The 16890-nt window shown below is 37.2% G+C and overlaps 1 protein-coding gene across 3 annotated transcripts in view; it reads right to left on the reverse strand.

The window, feature by feature from the left end:
• rasa2 (RAS p21 protein activator 2) overlaps window positions 1-8642 on the reverse strand; it is a 97395-nt gene extending 88753 nt beyond the window's left edge. For all 3 annotated transcript variants that reach the window (XR_012394094.1, XM_017352121.4, XM_073930041.1), the window contains exon 1: window positions 8560-8642. Coding sequence is in view for 1 of the 3 variants with exons in the window: in XM_017352121.4 (XP_017207610.2) it covers window positions 8560-8617 (58 nt within the window). In the remaining 2 variants the exon portion in view is untranslated. The remainder of the gene's footprint in view (window positions 1-8559) is intronic.
• Between the last annotated feature and the right edge of the window lie 8248 nt (window positions 8643-16890).

Raw genomic sequence — 16890 nt, forward strand, 5'->3', positions numbered from 1 at the left:
GAACGTGGCATGGTTGTTGATGCCAGACGGGCTGGTCTGAGTATTTCAGAAACTGATGATCTACTGAGATTTTCATGCACAACCATCTCTAGGTCTGAAAAAAGGGAAAATATCAAGTGAGGGACAGTTCTGTGGGCACAAATGCCTTGATGATGCCAGAAGTCAGAGGAGAATGGCCAGACTGGTTCGAGCTGATAGAAAGGCAACATTAACTCAAATAACCACTCGTTACAACAGATGGGCTACAGCAGCAGAAGACCACACCAGGTGCCACTCCTGTCAGCTAAGAACAGGAAACTGAGGCTACACTTTGGGCACATTAGTACCAGTTGAGCATTGTGTCAATGCCACAGCCTACTTGAGTATTGTTGCTGACCATGTCCATCCCTTTAGGACCACAGTGTACCCATCTTCTGATGGCTACTTCCAGCAGGATCACGCACCATGTCATAAAGAGCGAATCATCTCAGACTGGTATCTGCAACATGACAATGAGTTCAATGTACTCAAATGGCCTCCACAGTCACCATATCTCAATCCAATAGAGCACCTTTGGGAGGTGGTGGAACGGGAGATTCGCATCATGGATGTGAAGCCGACAAATCTGCGTGATGCAATCATGTCAATATGGACCAAAATTTCTAAGGAATACTTCCAGTACCTTGTCAATTGTATGCCATGAAGGATTAAGGCAGTTTTGGTTTTAATAAAGTGGCCGGGGAGTGTATAACATTTGGTTTTGGTATATTTGTCAATCGCGTTTTTGACCATGTCCACCAGCATGTTGTGCCCCAAATCTGAATAAAAAAAAATCAGATTATTTTTAGTCAAGCTAGGGGATTTTAGTGACTTTAGCAGCTTATTTTAGGCTTTCGAACACTATAAACGCAGCAAGCCAGCACAGAATAGTCTATTTGTGTTTGTTGAGGCCGTAACTCAATTTGTGGTTATACTTGCTGCTGTTGACATTCGTTCCGATTAGGGCACTTACATGGACAAAGCCATCACTGCAGTGTGACGCACAGCGCACCGTAGCCTACGTACTCAAACCTATAACAGTCATTCTGAAACCGTGGTGTGCTTTTGTGAATGAAAAAGCCATTGAGTTGCATTCATTCATCTCATGAAGCAATGGGCAGTAGCCATAATTAGACATAACTGTTGTTGACAAGCAGCTACAAAGCACTAGACAAATAAATGGCCTTATCCTTTCATAAAAATAGGTGCTGACTGGAGGTAACCGCACCATAAATTTAGGCCAGTGTGTTAACACCTCAGACAGAGCTCTGTGATATGAAAATATACACCCAAAAAATTACATTTGCTGTTAGTTCAAACTACTTAATAAGAATCTAAAACAACTCAATGCTTGTTTTTTGGGGGACAACTAAATTGTTTTATGTTTAATCCACTTCATTCCTTCATTCATTTTCTTGTCGGCTTAGTCCCTTTAATAATCCGGGGTCGCCACAGCGGAATGAACCGCCAACTTATCCAGCAAGTTTTTATGCAGCGGATGCCCTTCCAGCCGCAACCCATCTTTGGGAAACATCCACACACACAAACACACAAACACTGCGGACAATTTAGCCTACCCAATTCACCTGTACCACATGTCTTTGGACTGTGGGGGAAACCGGAGCACCCGGATAGCAGGGAGAACATGCAAACTCCACACAGAAACACCAACTGAGGTTCGAACCAGCGACCTTCTTGCTGTAAAGCGACAGCACTACCTACTGTGCCACTGCATCGCCCTGTTTAATCCACTTAAATTTGTAAAACCTAATAAGCGAACTCAATTTCTTCATTTTGTTCCAACACAAATCGTTTGTGCGGAACCCACAGTTGTTTTACAATGCATATCGTACGGCCTAAATAACACGTCTATCATTTCATAATATGCTCTATCATTTATGTCATGGTGCCAAAGAAGACATTGTTTGGGGTATTATTCATTCATTCATTTTCCTTTGGCTTAGTCCCTTTATTTATCAGGGGTCACACAGCGGAATGAACCGCCAAATAATCTAGCATATGTTCTACACAGTTGACAACACTACACTGGAAAGTTGTTTAGGGTTTTATTTTATCTATTTTATACAAGCACACTATTACAGGGATACAGACAGATAAATGAATAACAGCTATGTAAGAAAGTTGAAAGTCTTTAATGTTTACATTTTGCATTTTATGTTGGGTCTGTTGTGTCACAGTGGCGCAGTGGGGAGCACAATCGCCTCACAGCAAGAGAGTCGCTGGTTCGAGCTGCGGCTGGGTCAGTTGACAATTCTGTGTGGAGTTTGCATGTTCTCCCCGTGTTCATGTGTGTTTCCTCTGGGTGCTCCGGTTTCCCCCACAGTCCAAAAGACATGCACTATAGGTAAATTGTTTAAGGACAGGGTGTTCAAACCCGATCCTGGAGGGCCGGTGTCCTGAAGAGTTTAGCTCCAACCCTAATTAAACACACCTGAACCAACTAATCAAACTCTTACTAGATATACTAGAAACTTCCTGGCAGGTGTGTTGAAGCAAGTTGGAGATAAACTCTCCAGGACACCAGCCCTCCAGGACTGAGTTTGGACACCCCTGGTTTAAGGTAAATTGGCCATAGGGCATATTTGTGAATGGGAGAGTGTAACATTTTATTTCATTATTATATATAAATATCTTTTTTTTTTTACTACTATTTACTGTGTGTACTGTTTTTATTATTATTATTATATATATATGTTACTTTTTATGTAAACTTTATAACTGCTTTGGCAATACATTTGTAACATTTGTCATGCCAATAGAGCAATTACTGAATTGAATTGAATTGTATGGGTGTTTCCCCATTGTTGGGTTTCAGCTGGAAGGGGATTCGCTGTGTAAAACATATGCTGGATAAGTTGGCATTTCATTCCACTGTGGCGACCCCTGATTAATAAAGGGACTAAGCCGAAATTGAATGAATGAATGAATGAATGAATGAATGAATGAATGAATGTAGGGTCTGTAATTATTCATTTTTAATTAATATTAATTTTATTACATTCTTAATCCAACATTTTCCCTGAAGTTGTAAAGGAAGTTAGAAATATGATCAATTGAGTAGATTTTCAAGTTTATACTTTAAAGTGTAGAAAATAATTTAATTATCAATTCCAAGTAATCAATGTAGATATATAAACTATAAATTGATTGAACTTACAGAAAACAAATACTACTAAAATGCAAGACACACAGTAAAAAATGCTGGCTTCCACACATATCCTTTATGTTGTCCAAACACAAATCGATTAAGTTAACATAAAACAATGAAATTGTCTCAAAACAACCTAAAATTCTGTTTTTACAACTCATTTTAAATAAGTAGTTTAAACAAGGAGCAAAAGACATGTTTTGTGTGTATGAGATGACTTGTATCGCGAAACGAGATTTTTTTTTTCGTCATATGGTCCAGCCTTACCCACAGACTAACTGCACAACTAAAACAGTCAGCAGCTGATCAATTGTTCAGTGTCCCGTGTGTCACGCTCTACCCTTTGAGAGTTTTCGGATATGCTGGACAATTTGATTTAATAGCACATGATTGATGTCATGGGACATGTCTCCGTTTACAGAGTGTCATTCAGACTCAATCTCCCTGATATATCCTGCACCTCATGTTTTCAGCAATATCTGAGCAGGAAGTGGTTTTACTAAAAACAGCCAATTTCAATAAGAATTATCATTGAAAGCCTTGTACATTGTTCAACAAGATTTATCCTAAATATTATTTGTGCATTTACTCAAAAAACCTAGTTTTAAAATAGAGGAAATTGAAGTGAGCTCATAAAGTAAACACTACCTGGTTTATTCCCCACAAACTAGAACAATTATTCATAAGAACTCAGTAATTTCCTAAGGACTTTCCCAACGTTTTCCTATAATTCTAACTCTGTCAAATCATTTAAAACAAAACTGCGTTTGATTTTATTAATATATCAACCTTCTTCCATACAATATCCATATTACATAATATTAAGAGAGAGAAGGTTTTTAGTTTACTGCCATATCACTCTGTAAAAAGTAATGTGATTACTTTTAAAAAGCGAGTAAAGCCTTAAAAGTAGCAAGTTGATTTTACTTTTAAAATGAAAGTAAAGCCATAGACTTAACTTTATAATTATGCATATAGTTTGTTTACCTAATAATTATAAGGCAACAAGTTTACTCTCTTTTTTAAGTAAAATCAACTAAATCGCTTTTACACTGCAACAAAAATCCTGGTTGCCTTAAATGTTTAAGCTGAATCAAGTTAACCTTATGAGTCTATTGAACTTATTTTATGTAAACTGACTTAAAACAGCTTGCATAACTCACAAAATTAAGTTAAAACATGATTAAGTTTGTTTAAAAAGTTACAATGACTTAAAAACATACGCTTTCAGCAGTGTTGGGGAGGTTCCTTTAGAAATGTAATAGATTACAGATTACAAAATACCCTATTTAAAATGTAATAAGTTACACTACTTTTCGATTACTTTATAAAAGTAAAGTAACTAATTACATTTGATTACCCTTTGATTACTTTTAAGTTTCTAATGGACATTTTCAAATAAATCATTTTCAAGCATTTATACCGAGGACATGTTCCCCCGGGATTTATGCCTGTGGGTGCGCCGCAAATCAAAAGCATCAAAATAGCAGCCCTTTAATAAATTACTAGAAAAGAAAGTTTTTGGATGTAACCAATTTGTAATCTTAAACATTTTCACAAGCAACTGTAATTTAATTACACATTTTTTTTCAGTAACTGTCACGAATTACTGTTACTTTTATTTTGTAATTAAATTACGTAATACCGTTACATGTAACTAGTTACTCCCCAACACTGGCTGTCAGGACTAATTGATCATATAATTGTTTACAGTGTACAGTGCAGCTTCTTTGGAAAATCATGTTTTAAATATTTATAATAAAAAAAGGTTTATAACAATAAAAATCAAATACAAGAAATAGCAAATAAAACAAAATAAATATTAAAAACTGTTTTTTAAGAAATACTTTTGATAAAAACTTTGACCATTTTTAAAAGACTTGCGTTTAAAAATATTTCCATCAAATCATCGTCTGCAAACATTAAAAATAGGGCGTTCCAAAAGTAAACGCATAACAGAATACGTCTGCTATTGCATTGTTTACATAACATAATACTGTTATTAGTAGTATTATCATTTTACTCAGCAGCACGTTACTGGAATTGAGCTGAAGTCGGGACTTTCAAGTCGCATAAATGCTCTAAAAGTCCCAATTACTCAGTGGCTTTAAGAAAGACTATTCCATTTCTAAATGCCCCCACATTTCCAGCACAGATATCTGTTCGGTACAGTGGCAAACGCAGGTTACTGTAATCAAAAAAGCCTACCCTCATCCAGGTGGAAAGATAAAAGCAATGACTTTCACACAATCAGAAGCATGCATGCAAAACTGAAGGGGAAAAAATGGCTTAAAAGATCTGTACATGAAACTATAATGAAAGTCTAATTTCCTGAAATGCTTATCTGAGTAATAAATATAATAATAAGTAAGTTTTTGGTTGACTTTTGCTAATAATAAAATAATTTTCAGCTTTTAATGCCTTATTTTCTTAACATGTTTATTTCACAAACTTCATTGAAGCTACTCTGCTTCACATGAATTTTGAAATATCATGTGGATATGAGGCTTCCAGTGAGCTTTCCAGTGAGCGATGATTTACCACAGTCACTTGCAACACTGAAAGTTTCAGTTCTTTTTTTTTTTTGGGTGGGGGGTGAGGGGTGGGAGACAGTATAAAGCATGTTTATGAAACTCTTTAAGTAACGCGAGCTTGAATTTATAAAGACTGACAAGGCAAAACCTCAGAAACTATTTTTAGACACAGATACATCTCCTATTTGTCTAATAAGGGGTATATGCACAGTTAGTGTCTCTTGTCATATCGATAAACTTCCGGTGAACGGTTAACATGACTTTTTCAATTTTATACAGTTCCTTTTACGGCATCGATGTTGTAAGGTGATTGAATTATAATTATTCATATAGACTTTAGCACTCATTTAGTTGTTTATCCTCCTACGGCTTAGTGGCCACATACGTGGACAGCACATTTTAGCTTTTAAGTGGCCATTTAAAATGTTTTATATTTTGTTACAGACAGTGCCATCCTGCAACTGTTTTGCAGCGTATGAAATGTCCCAAACACTATTTTTAACTGTCCAAAATGGGGAAAAAATTTTGTTTTTATTCTCTGATAGTCAAAACATGTTCAAAAAATTATATGGTAAATATGCATTACAAAACAGTCCGAAAAAAAGTTATGTAAATTCGCACCACGAGTCCACATATATGGACATCATTTTTCTCTAAAAGTACATCAAATGCAAAGATGATACTTAGGTTTTTATTCTAATTAGGTTCCAATAAGCCTAAATAGCAAAATTAAATAAAAAATGCATGTAAAAAAAAACAGAGTTCAGGCGTAATAAAAGAGATGAAGAGCCGTTTACAGGCACATGCCCGTCAGGATCAGCAGGCGAGCACAGAAACTCCATTGAAAACACTGTGGTAAAATAAATGTTCATATTTTAAAGACATGGCGCGGGAAAATGTAATTGAATGCAGTGCTTCTCGTACATTCTGAGACCCACTTTCTATCGTATATCAATCAGATAGTGAAGATCACAGACCTCAAATGTGCCAATTTTATAACTGCATCAAAAGTCCTTCGGCTTCCTTCTGCATACACCCCATTAGATGTCGATAATGCAAGAATTTAAAATTAAAATTGAATTAATATACGTAATAACATTGTTATTACATAATAAACCTTATCAAAAATGACATTTAACAGTAACAGCATCAAAATGTATGACAGTACTTTTTAAAAATGTGCGCAACAGACTTCTTCTTTATTTAATTGTGATGCTATTAAATGTAATTAAGCAGTTATTACAACACATGTGAACAGTTCACTGTGTGACATATGCCATGCTGATGATAATACTCATGTACGAAGGAATTTTAAATGTTCTGTAAAATACATAACTAGGTAGAAATCCAAAAATAATATGCTGTAATCATTTCCATAAAAGATTGCAATTCAGTTGTAGTCTGGTTTGATTACCTGGTACAAGTGAGTAATACATACATACATACAGTGCTCAGCATGTATGAGTACACCCCTAACAAAGCTATCTTTTAAATTCATATTTATAATAGGAAGGAAGCTTTACAATAATATATTTGTGCATCTTCATTAGATCAGTGAGTACTGAAGCCAAATCTGGAGCTTATCTAACAAAATAACTTATGACAATGGTCCAAAAACTAGTACACCCAAACTTATATGTTATGGAAAAATAATAAATACAAATTTTGAAGAGGAAAAATCAAGAGAAGCAAAAAATAATTAAATAAAAGACCTTTCAATTTGTTTTTTATTGTAAAGGTTTTAATTTATTTTTGCAATATTTTGCTTGAATTTAATTGTGTTATCTTTTAATTTCTAAATGTGTTAAGTGACTAAACTGTTATTTTAATAAATATATCTGTTTAATAAATCTGTTTTGTTTAAATGCACCAAAATACATGACCTATATTCACTGAGAAATAAATAAAATATTCATTTTAAAAATGGGCTGTACTGTTATGTAAATAGTCAACTAAATAATCTTACATCAATACTAACACGAATGAACGCCAAATACAAGTGACAGACTGGGTAGAATTTATTATTTCTTTAAAATCATGGGAAAATATAGAAGAATTTTAAAGGAAACTGCAGTTAGAAAGCTGATATTAGGCTATAAAGTTACCAGAGGTTTATTGTTTCTGTAATAATCGACATTAGTCGGAATAAAAGTTAGAATGTCAATTTAAAAGTAAAACTGTAATTTTATGTGGCGTATAATAATATATTAAAATGCTCCTTTTAAAGTAGATTTGACTGAAAACATGAATATTAAAATAATAAGTGGACAGCGTCGAGTATTTAAAGCGATGCAACAACTTCCGTCCAGCTCAGAATTTGTCAAATTTCGCCGAGATCCCCACCGTCAATTTCACACCTTCAGCCAGGGTAAGAATGAATCAAACAAATGCCAACTTCATTGACAAAATGACAGGTTGAGTTAAAACTGGTAAACGACGAACAATATGTCACTCCTGTACTAACACTTGAGTGTATAAATACGACAGTTGTGTTGTAAGGGGGAACCAGGCTTTGAAGCACGTTAGCAACACGGCTAACTCACAGATAATGCGCAAAAGCTTGATCTACCTCTGTCACTAATGACAGAAACATGATTCAAACATAAAATATCCAGAACCAAACATCTAAAATGCGGCTGTTTTCTCAGAGCCCCATCCAGTAAGCGCTGAGTGGGTAGGTGTGTGTGTGCGCGCGTATGTATCTGTGTGTGTGTCTGTCGCTTCTACCGCGCCCCTCTTTCCCCCTTGCCGATCCTTTTCTTTCTCTCCAAAAGCCATCTAAACACACTCTCCCACACAAACACCAACCTCCCCATCCACACGGCGTGTCGCACTTACATATCTTTCCTCTGAGACTTTGCAAAATCCGGATTTTCGTGTCGTCGTCTTCCGCCATGGTCCAAGTTTCGTGTCTGTACAGTACATTCAACACTTTAACATCCGTTTATGAATGCACTCGCGCGGACGGACGGCCTCCACAGCGTCACCGGCTCAGCGCGATTGGTCGCGACGCCAGACCGGGATTTGTGTGAATCAACTCACACAGACAGCATCGTGTAGTCAAAACAAACGGAAGCCCTAGTGGAGGACGAGCGACAGAGCAGATCAACGGGCCCCTCATAAGAAACGCCGTGTTTTACTGAGCTGCCTGCAGAGAGAAATGGAGAGAGAGAGCGAGAGAGAGCTCCTTTTTGGCGTTGTAGGCACTTCCCATAAGCATAAATTACAGGCCTGTAGCCAGGGGGGTTTCGGGGTGTTCGAAAGACCCACCTCTCATTGACAAAGACCTAAAATTTTTCCTATAAAGCCTTTTTTTTTGTATTTGCTGAACATTTCCAGTCAAATGCATAACAAGTTTTACAATATTACACATTTCAGCATAACATGTGTAAACATAGTAACAAAAAAGAAAAATAGAGAGAGAAAAAAATAAAGATTAAGTAAACATAGCATTCACCAGAGAAGAGGAATTCAGCTTTTTAAGTATATTCATAGTTCTGGTCGCTTTATATTTATAGTTCTGATCGCATTACGACTTGAAAGTCCTTTAAGAGTCTCAAAAAATGTTTAAATCAGCCTTGAAAGATGTTAGGCTTCCTCTCCGACCATTTACTCTTGTGTAAATAAAACTTGCCTAATACTATCAACAGATTTAACATAAACAGGAGATTCTTATCTACATCTTTTTTATCTATATAAAATATGACATCTCTTTTCTTAATAATAAATGTATGACCACTCAGTATGTTAAATAGACTTTCAACATCAAACGAGAAATATTTAACATACATACAATCAAAAAACAAATGCATCAGTTTCAACATCCATTGCGCAAAAACACACAATTCAGAAAAATCAACTTTATACCTCTTGAGAAACTAGCTGGTTGGATATATTTATGTATAATTTTAAAGTATATTTCACTGACTTTATTAGTGACACAATATTTGTTGTTATAAGTCCAGATCAAGTTCCAATTGATATTCTCGAATTATTCTAAAAGTACTTGTGTCTAAACATTGCAGGACAATCAATCAAACTTCTAAGAAATGTATTATTACATTTTCTATCTTTGATATCAACACCATCTAATAAAATCTTTTTTTTTTTTTTTTTTGTCTTATCAAGTCATTAGTTCTATTTTGACTGCTAAACCATTATAAACTGTGAAAATATCGCATTAAAAAGGCTTTAAGACCAAGTGGAATCTTTGTTGCTTTGGTGTGACTTCAGCAAATCGGTTTTGGCAAATGCAAACTATTATTTTTCATGAGTCCAACATCCAGCTGTGCAAGAAAACATAAGAATCTGATGTGAGGTCATTTTTCGCTACTGACCTACTGTAATGTTGTTAAATAGAGAAAATATTTTTCAAGTAACTATTATTCTAAAACTTGGAGCTTGTTATTAATGTCAAAAATTACAAATAAAAAGGTGTGAAGCACCAAAAGTGTCCCATCTTAATATGAATTTGAATACTCATTTGAGTATTGTTATCCTTGACTTTTCAAACGTACTTTATAACAAGAGAGGCTAGAAAAATCCTGAAGTTCTAGATTATTACATTTTTATTATTTTTTATAGTCTTTATTTGGTTATTTATGTTATAACTCGACCAGTTGGGTTAAAATTTTGAATTTCAACAGTCTACTGATTTAACTGACACATAACAGCTGTATTAATATGCGTGCCTACTGTTGTTTTTGTGTCATAAAAGTTGAGCTCTAGCGCAATAATAATGTTTTTGTTTTATCAAATTACCTTTCTGTGTCAGGTTTTTTATATCCGTTTCACCAGCACTCTTAATTATTGATGATACAAACGCGCGCTTTAAAGCCGATCTATATTAAACGGATAAAATGTTTTCTCTACCTTACATGTTCATCTCTACAGTTTTTTTTTTGAAGAAGAAATGATACACAGGGTCTTTTCTCAGGGAACCCGGCCGGGCTTAGCCCGAAGGAGCGACGTGGGACCATCCTCCCACAGTCCCACCACCTGCAGGGGGAGCCGTAAGGGGCCAGTGCATTGTGGATCGTGTGGTAGTCGAAGGTTGACAGGCGGATTGGTGCAGCGGCAGCAGTAATGCGGTGTACCGGTCCGTTGTACCGGTCCGTTGTGGTAAAGAAGGAGCTGCGCCAAAAGGCAAAGCTCTCGATTTACTGGTCAATCTACATTCCTGCTCTCACCTTTGGTCATGAGCTTTGGGTCATGACCGAAAGGACAAGACCTCGAATACAAGCGGCCAAAATGAGTTTCTTTAAAAAGGTGGCAGGGCGCACTCTTATGGGGTGAGGAGCTCTGACACCCAGGAGGAGCTCGGAGTAGAGCCGCTGCTCCTCCACATCGAGAGAAGTCAGTTGAGCTACCTAGGGAGGTGTTCCAGGCATGTCCCACCGAGAGGAGGCCTCGGGGAAGACCCAGGACAGACTGGAGGGACTATTTCTCTCGGCGGGGCTGGGAACCCCTTGGGATCCCCCCGGTGGAGCTGGAGGAAGTGTCTGGGGAGAGGGAAGTCTGGGGTTCTCTCCCAAGACTGCTGCCCCCGCAACCCGGCCCCGGAAAAGCGGCAGAAGATAAATGAATGAATGAATGAAATGAGACGCATATTTGGGACATCTGGCCGTCATTCTCACTTTTATGACACAGCGGAGACATTTATTCAGTGTGACCACAGCATTACACCGATCAATTCATTTTTTAAATAGGGGACATTCTACCTGGAATAAAAAAGAGAAAATGCAGCATGCTTTCGGAAATTGTGAGAAAATGCAGCACGTTTTTTTAAAATGTGTCTGCATTGTAAGGATTTACAGCAGGTGTGCTGTCAAACGGATGAATATCTTTTATTAATTTGCTGCCGTTTTTTGTAGTTGCATGTGTTTTCCTAAATTGCAGCACGATAAGCTCTCTCGACCACCATAGAAATGCTATTGGCTGTTTTTAAAAGAGGAAGGAGCTGTGTCCTGCCCTGTCTTCGTGTTTTAGTTAAAATTTCATCACACATCGAACAAAATTACACAAAGCACTTTACGGAGCCTTAACAGTTTTTTTATGCCTATTTGACCAATAGAAATGTCTGTTTGGCTTTTTTATATTTTATTGCCCTGTCACCTGAGAGGAGCTCAGAGTAGAGCTGCTGCTCCTCCACATTGAGAGAAGCCAGTTGAGATGGGGCTCTATTATCTGTTTCAGATGGTTTCTGGACGCCTACCCAGGGATGTGTTCTTGGCATGTTCCACAGGGAGGAGGCCCCGGCAGAAGACCAAGGACATGCTGGAGGGACTATGTCTCTGGGCTTGCCTGGGAATGCCTCAGCATCCCCTCGGAGGTGCTGGAGGATATGTCTGGGGAAAAGGAAGCACTCTTCTGGGATTCTCTCATGAGACTGCTGCCCCGGCGACCTGGGCTCAGGTAAGCAGGAGACAATGAATGGATGGCTTTTTTATATTCCCCATGACATGGTGGACCTGTTGAGTTTGTCAACATAAGATCAGAAAGGTAAAATCTGCCACATTAGACCAATAGCAGAGGCTTTTATTTACCTTCTCTAGTTGTACTCTCCTCCCAAGAAGTGATGAAATCTGTTTGATATGATTTGGAATGTGGAATTTAATTTAGCCAATTTTTATTTAAATGGGCAGTAGATGAATGTGGACAATAATTTGAGGTCAAAGCTAAATAAGCGAAAGGTTTGAAGTCCAGATAAAGAACTAAAAACATTGTTCAAACATTCCACGCGACGTTAGTTGTACAACTCTAATCACACAAAGCTCCAAGGACACATTTGAGCAGCAAAGAAATCTGTGAAATTGACATTGGCTTGAGCTGGAGTCTGAAATGCTGCTTGTATAACATTTGCAGACAGAAACATGAGGAAATGATTTTTGTTTACATCTTTATACTTTATACGTTGCAGCATTCAGGATACACACAAGTACAATGCTAATGAAGAAAACAGCAGACCCTTCATCTACATCTTTGTTGTAAACAAACAGCATCGGCTCTTTAGTAGCCAACACAGGCTTATTGGAAATACATGCTCAAGCCTTCATTCTTCTATGTAAATAAAACAAATGTTGTTCCTTTTCACACAAATGATATTTACAGGGGCATTATTGAGGAATAAAGTATTATTCCTTTTATACCAAATACAAAAACAAACAAAAAAAATATTAACTTGACAGTGTCTGTTTTGTAATGAAATGCATTTGCCTCACCTTTCTTTCCTTTTGGCGCAGTCAGTTTCCTTGGTAGTTCACTCCCAGCAAGCACACTACATCATAAAACATCAATATTAAGTTTGATTTAGGTCGTGATTCAATGTACGTAACAATATTTTTGTCTTTAGGTTGCGTTGGTAAGTGACTGGAATCCAACGTCGAGCCAGAATCCCAAGTCATATTGACGTCAAATACTGACTATATTTGTCAGTTATTGCAACTAAAATCCAACGTCTGATAGATGTCATAGTGGTAACGTCAGATAACGACATAACGTCAGGCTGTATCGTCATTAGACGTTGACGGTTGTTTTTGGATTGTGTTGAAAAGTGACAAAAATGCAACATCTGTCCCACATTGGGCACTGACATTGGTCAGCACAGTTCTATAAAATGGATAAAAGCAATGTGAATTGTTGTATGTGAACTTTCTCTTATGTTTGCTTTTGAAAACACTATTGATTAGGATTATGGAAGGGTTTTGGTGAGTGGTTTCCTGGGTGGTCTGTATGACAAGCCCCGTCTTCTTCTGGACGTGCACTAAAAGTATATACTGACATATACAAAAAACATGCCCAAATTAACATGTTTCAGATTCACAAAAATGTTGTGTGCTCCCTTATTGGTCATCTAAAACATGCAACAAAAGGTAAGTGGAGCAACATATTTTGCAAAAATGTAGACTGAGATGCATATATGGCATTATGTGCAAGAGGAAGCTTGCAGCCCACCATGAACAGAGTAAGCTCTGATGTAGCCAACAAAGGCTCATTAGAAATACATGCTTGCCCCTGCATTTTGTTTTTTAAGATAATGAAATTCAGTTTCTTCAAAGAAATAGGACAATTATTATGGCTTATTACAGTAAACTGGCTCAACAATGAGGATTGACCAATGGCCCATGGCCAAGGTGCGAGTGTGACCCTGCCGGTCCTACGCCACAGCACTTACTAGCTGGCCTCTGCTACACTCTCCCGCCTAAACCTTACTCCTATCCGGGTCATGGCACCAATGTAACCCCGCTGGTCCTATGCCACGCAACTCGCTCCGAGCTGGTATCAAACCAACGCACCTTCCGCATGGTTGAGTCGGTTGCTCTACCAAGGAGGCCTCTAGCATCTGTCGCTAGGGCACCTTTAGAGGTCAGAGGAGTGAAGTTTTTCCTGCACAGCACTTACTAGCTGGCCTCTGCTACACAAGATGCTCAGGTCAGTAGACAGTATCGTTACTGGGCCGATTGGACCAGTGCTGCCTAAAGATTAATTTGCCTGCGACTATTTGTCATTGCGTACAAATACTGTCGTAGAATCGAGAAACACTTTGTGCCCTTCAGCCTATTAATGCTACTTTCTCTGTGATGTCATAAACACCATATTGCTTTTAGGTTCCTCTTATGTGATTGGATGTTGTTAGCATGTTATTTTTTCCCGGTCCCTGGTCAATACCTGGTGCTAGCATAAAATTATGAAGCTAAAAAATGTGTGTTTTTAATGTCTTTGAAGCAGACGTGGGTACAACACGACAAAAAAGTGATGTTTTGCACAGTTAGCCATCAGTGTGGCAAGTAAGCCACCTTTGGTTAAATAATTTAGTACTGCAATAAAAAACACCTGCCAATTTTCTATACTGCTCTTTTTGATTGCATAGCAATTTTAATTTTGCATAGTATACATTTTATTAACATTTTTAAAATGTATACAGTTGAAGTCAGAATTTTTAGCCCCCGTTTTAATTTTTCTTTCTCTTTTAAATGTTTCCCAAATGATGTTTAACAGAGCAAGGAAATGTTCACAGTATGTGTGATAATATTTTTTCTTCTGGAGAAAGTCTTATTTGTTGTATTTTGGCCAGAATAAAAGCAGTTTTTAATTTTTAAAAGCCATTTTAAGGTCAAAATTATTAGCACCTTTAAGCTATGTATTTTTTCGACAGTCTACAAGACAAGCCATCATTATACAATAACTTGCACAATTACCCTAACCTGCCTAGTTAATCTAATTAACCTAGTTAAGCCTTTAAATGTCCCTTTAAGCTGTATAAAAGTGTCTTGAAAAATTTCTAGTCAAATATTATTTGCTTTCATCATGGCAAAGATAAATTAAATCAGTTATTACTAGAAATTAGTTATTAAAACTATTATGTTTGGAAACATGTTTAAAAAAAGTGTTCTCTCCGTTAAACAGAAATTGGGGAAAAAATTAACAGGAGGGCTATTGATTTAGGAGGGCTAATAATTCTGACTTCAACTGTACATTTTAGATTTGCAGACATTATTTTTGACACATTATATAAAATTTGTGGCTAAAAAATAACTGTTAAGTTTTTGATAGAGCCAGTGAAAATGTTGACCGGGCACATAAAAACTTTAACCACTGGCTTGATTGGGCCAGTTGAAAAAATCCTTAGTGTTGAACCCTGAGTAAGTCATTAAATATATCAGGATACAGATGTGTTAATTTTCTTGTACCTGTACATGTTTGATGTGCATTTTCAAATCAAGGACCATATTTTTAAATTAAATAAGCAAAACTTTGCAAAGTGAATAACTAGTGTGACATCTATCGATTGTGGGGCAAGTTTTTCGAAGTTTTTTGGGGCTACATTTTTAAAATGGTAATAATGCATAAAAATATATGGTCTTGTTTTATTGCTAATAATCAAACTCTTAGAGGCGCTGTTAAAAATAAAATTACTTATAAAAATAAAATGACTAATTTGGACCATTCTTTAATTTTTCTTTGGCTTAGTCCCAGATTTACTAGCCGTGTCCTCTGATAGCAGAATGAGCAACCAACAATTCCAGCATATGTTTACACAGTCGATGCTCTTCCAGCTGCAACTTAGTGCTGGGTAACACCCATACACTCTCACATTCACACTCGTACACTACACCCAGTTTAGTTTATTCAATTCACCTGTACCGCATGTCTTTGGATTGTGGGGGAAACCAGAGTACCTGGAGGAAACCCACACGTACACAGGGTGAACGTGCAAACTCCACCCGGAGAGGGCCCAGCCGGGACTCGAACCATCAACCTTCTTGCTGTGAGATGACAGTGCTAACCACTGAGCCACCATCCCACCTTATATGTACAATTTTATTATAAATTACATTCTTAACTTGAACGTTCAGATGGGTTGAACAGGAAACATCAGGCTCCTAATATCTGAGTAGACTGGCAGATGTTTTCTGATGGATTAGGTATGCAAAACATCTAAGTAGCTGATAGGATGTCTGGTGGAGCTTTTGAAAAATGTGAAACAAAGTTAAGGTACAGATGAATGAACTACCAGACATTCCCTGATGACCTGGAATGAAAGAAAACCTTCACTGACATATTACTGATAGTTTTGGGCACAAACCTGCTACCAGACCTCCGCATATCTCAAGAGAGTAGAGCTGACGGTGGCGGAGAGTTAAGAACATCTGGTAGTGGCGTCACGTGGGCCAGACAGGACACTGAATGCTGCATTGTGCGGACGACTGACAGAGAAACAGGAATGAGCTTCTCAGATGGGTCAGCACGGAGGCCCAAAGACGGAGAGGGAGAGACACGCTGAATGAATAAACAGAGTTCCTGCTTACAAGTCTGCAGTTTCAGAAGAAGACCGAGCTCTGAGTCTGTTTCACTCATTCTTTCGCTCCCTCTCTCTCAGTAATCCTCTCAATTTTGTATGTATGAATTGCAAAGATGTAACTGTTAAAAAAACCCTAAAGAATACTCAGATAATTTATTTTATTACCAGCTAAAAACTTGGCTAACATCCCAAATAAACGTTAAGTCGTTAAATAGATGGCATTTTCAATGTCATCAACGTCTTTTTATTGGTTAAACTATTGTGCATCATTTGCTGTTATTTAAGATAAAACATCCAAATATTACAGCTGTCAAAAAAAAGACTTTTACTATGTGTAATATTGTGATTATATGTGTATTGTGAAATAC

This window comes from Danio rerio, chromosome 18 (assembly GCF_049306965.1).
Source record: "Danio rerio strain Tuebingen ecotype United States chromosome 18, GRCz12tu, whole genome shotgun sequence".
Taxonomy (NCBI): domain Eukaryota; kingdom Metazoa; phylum Chordata; class Actinopteri; order Cypriniformes; family Danionidae; genus Danio; species Danio rerio.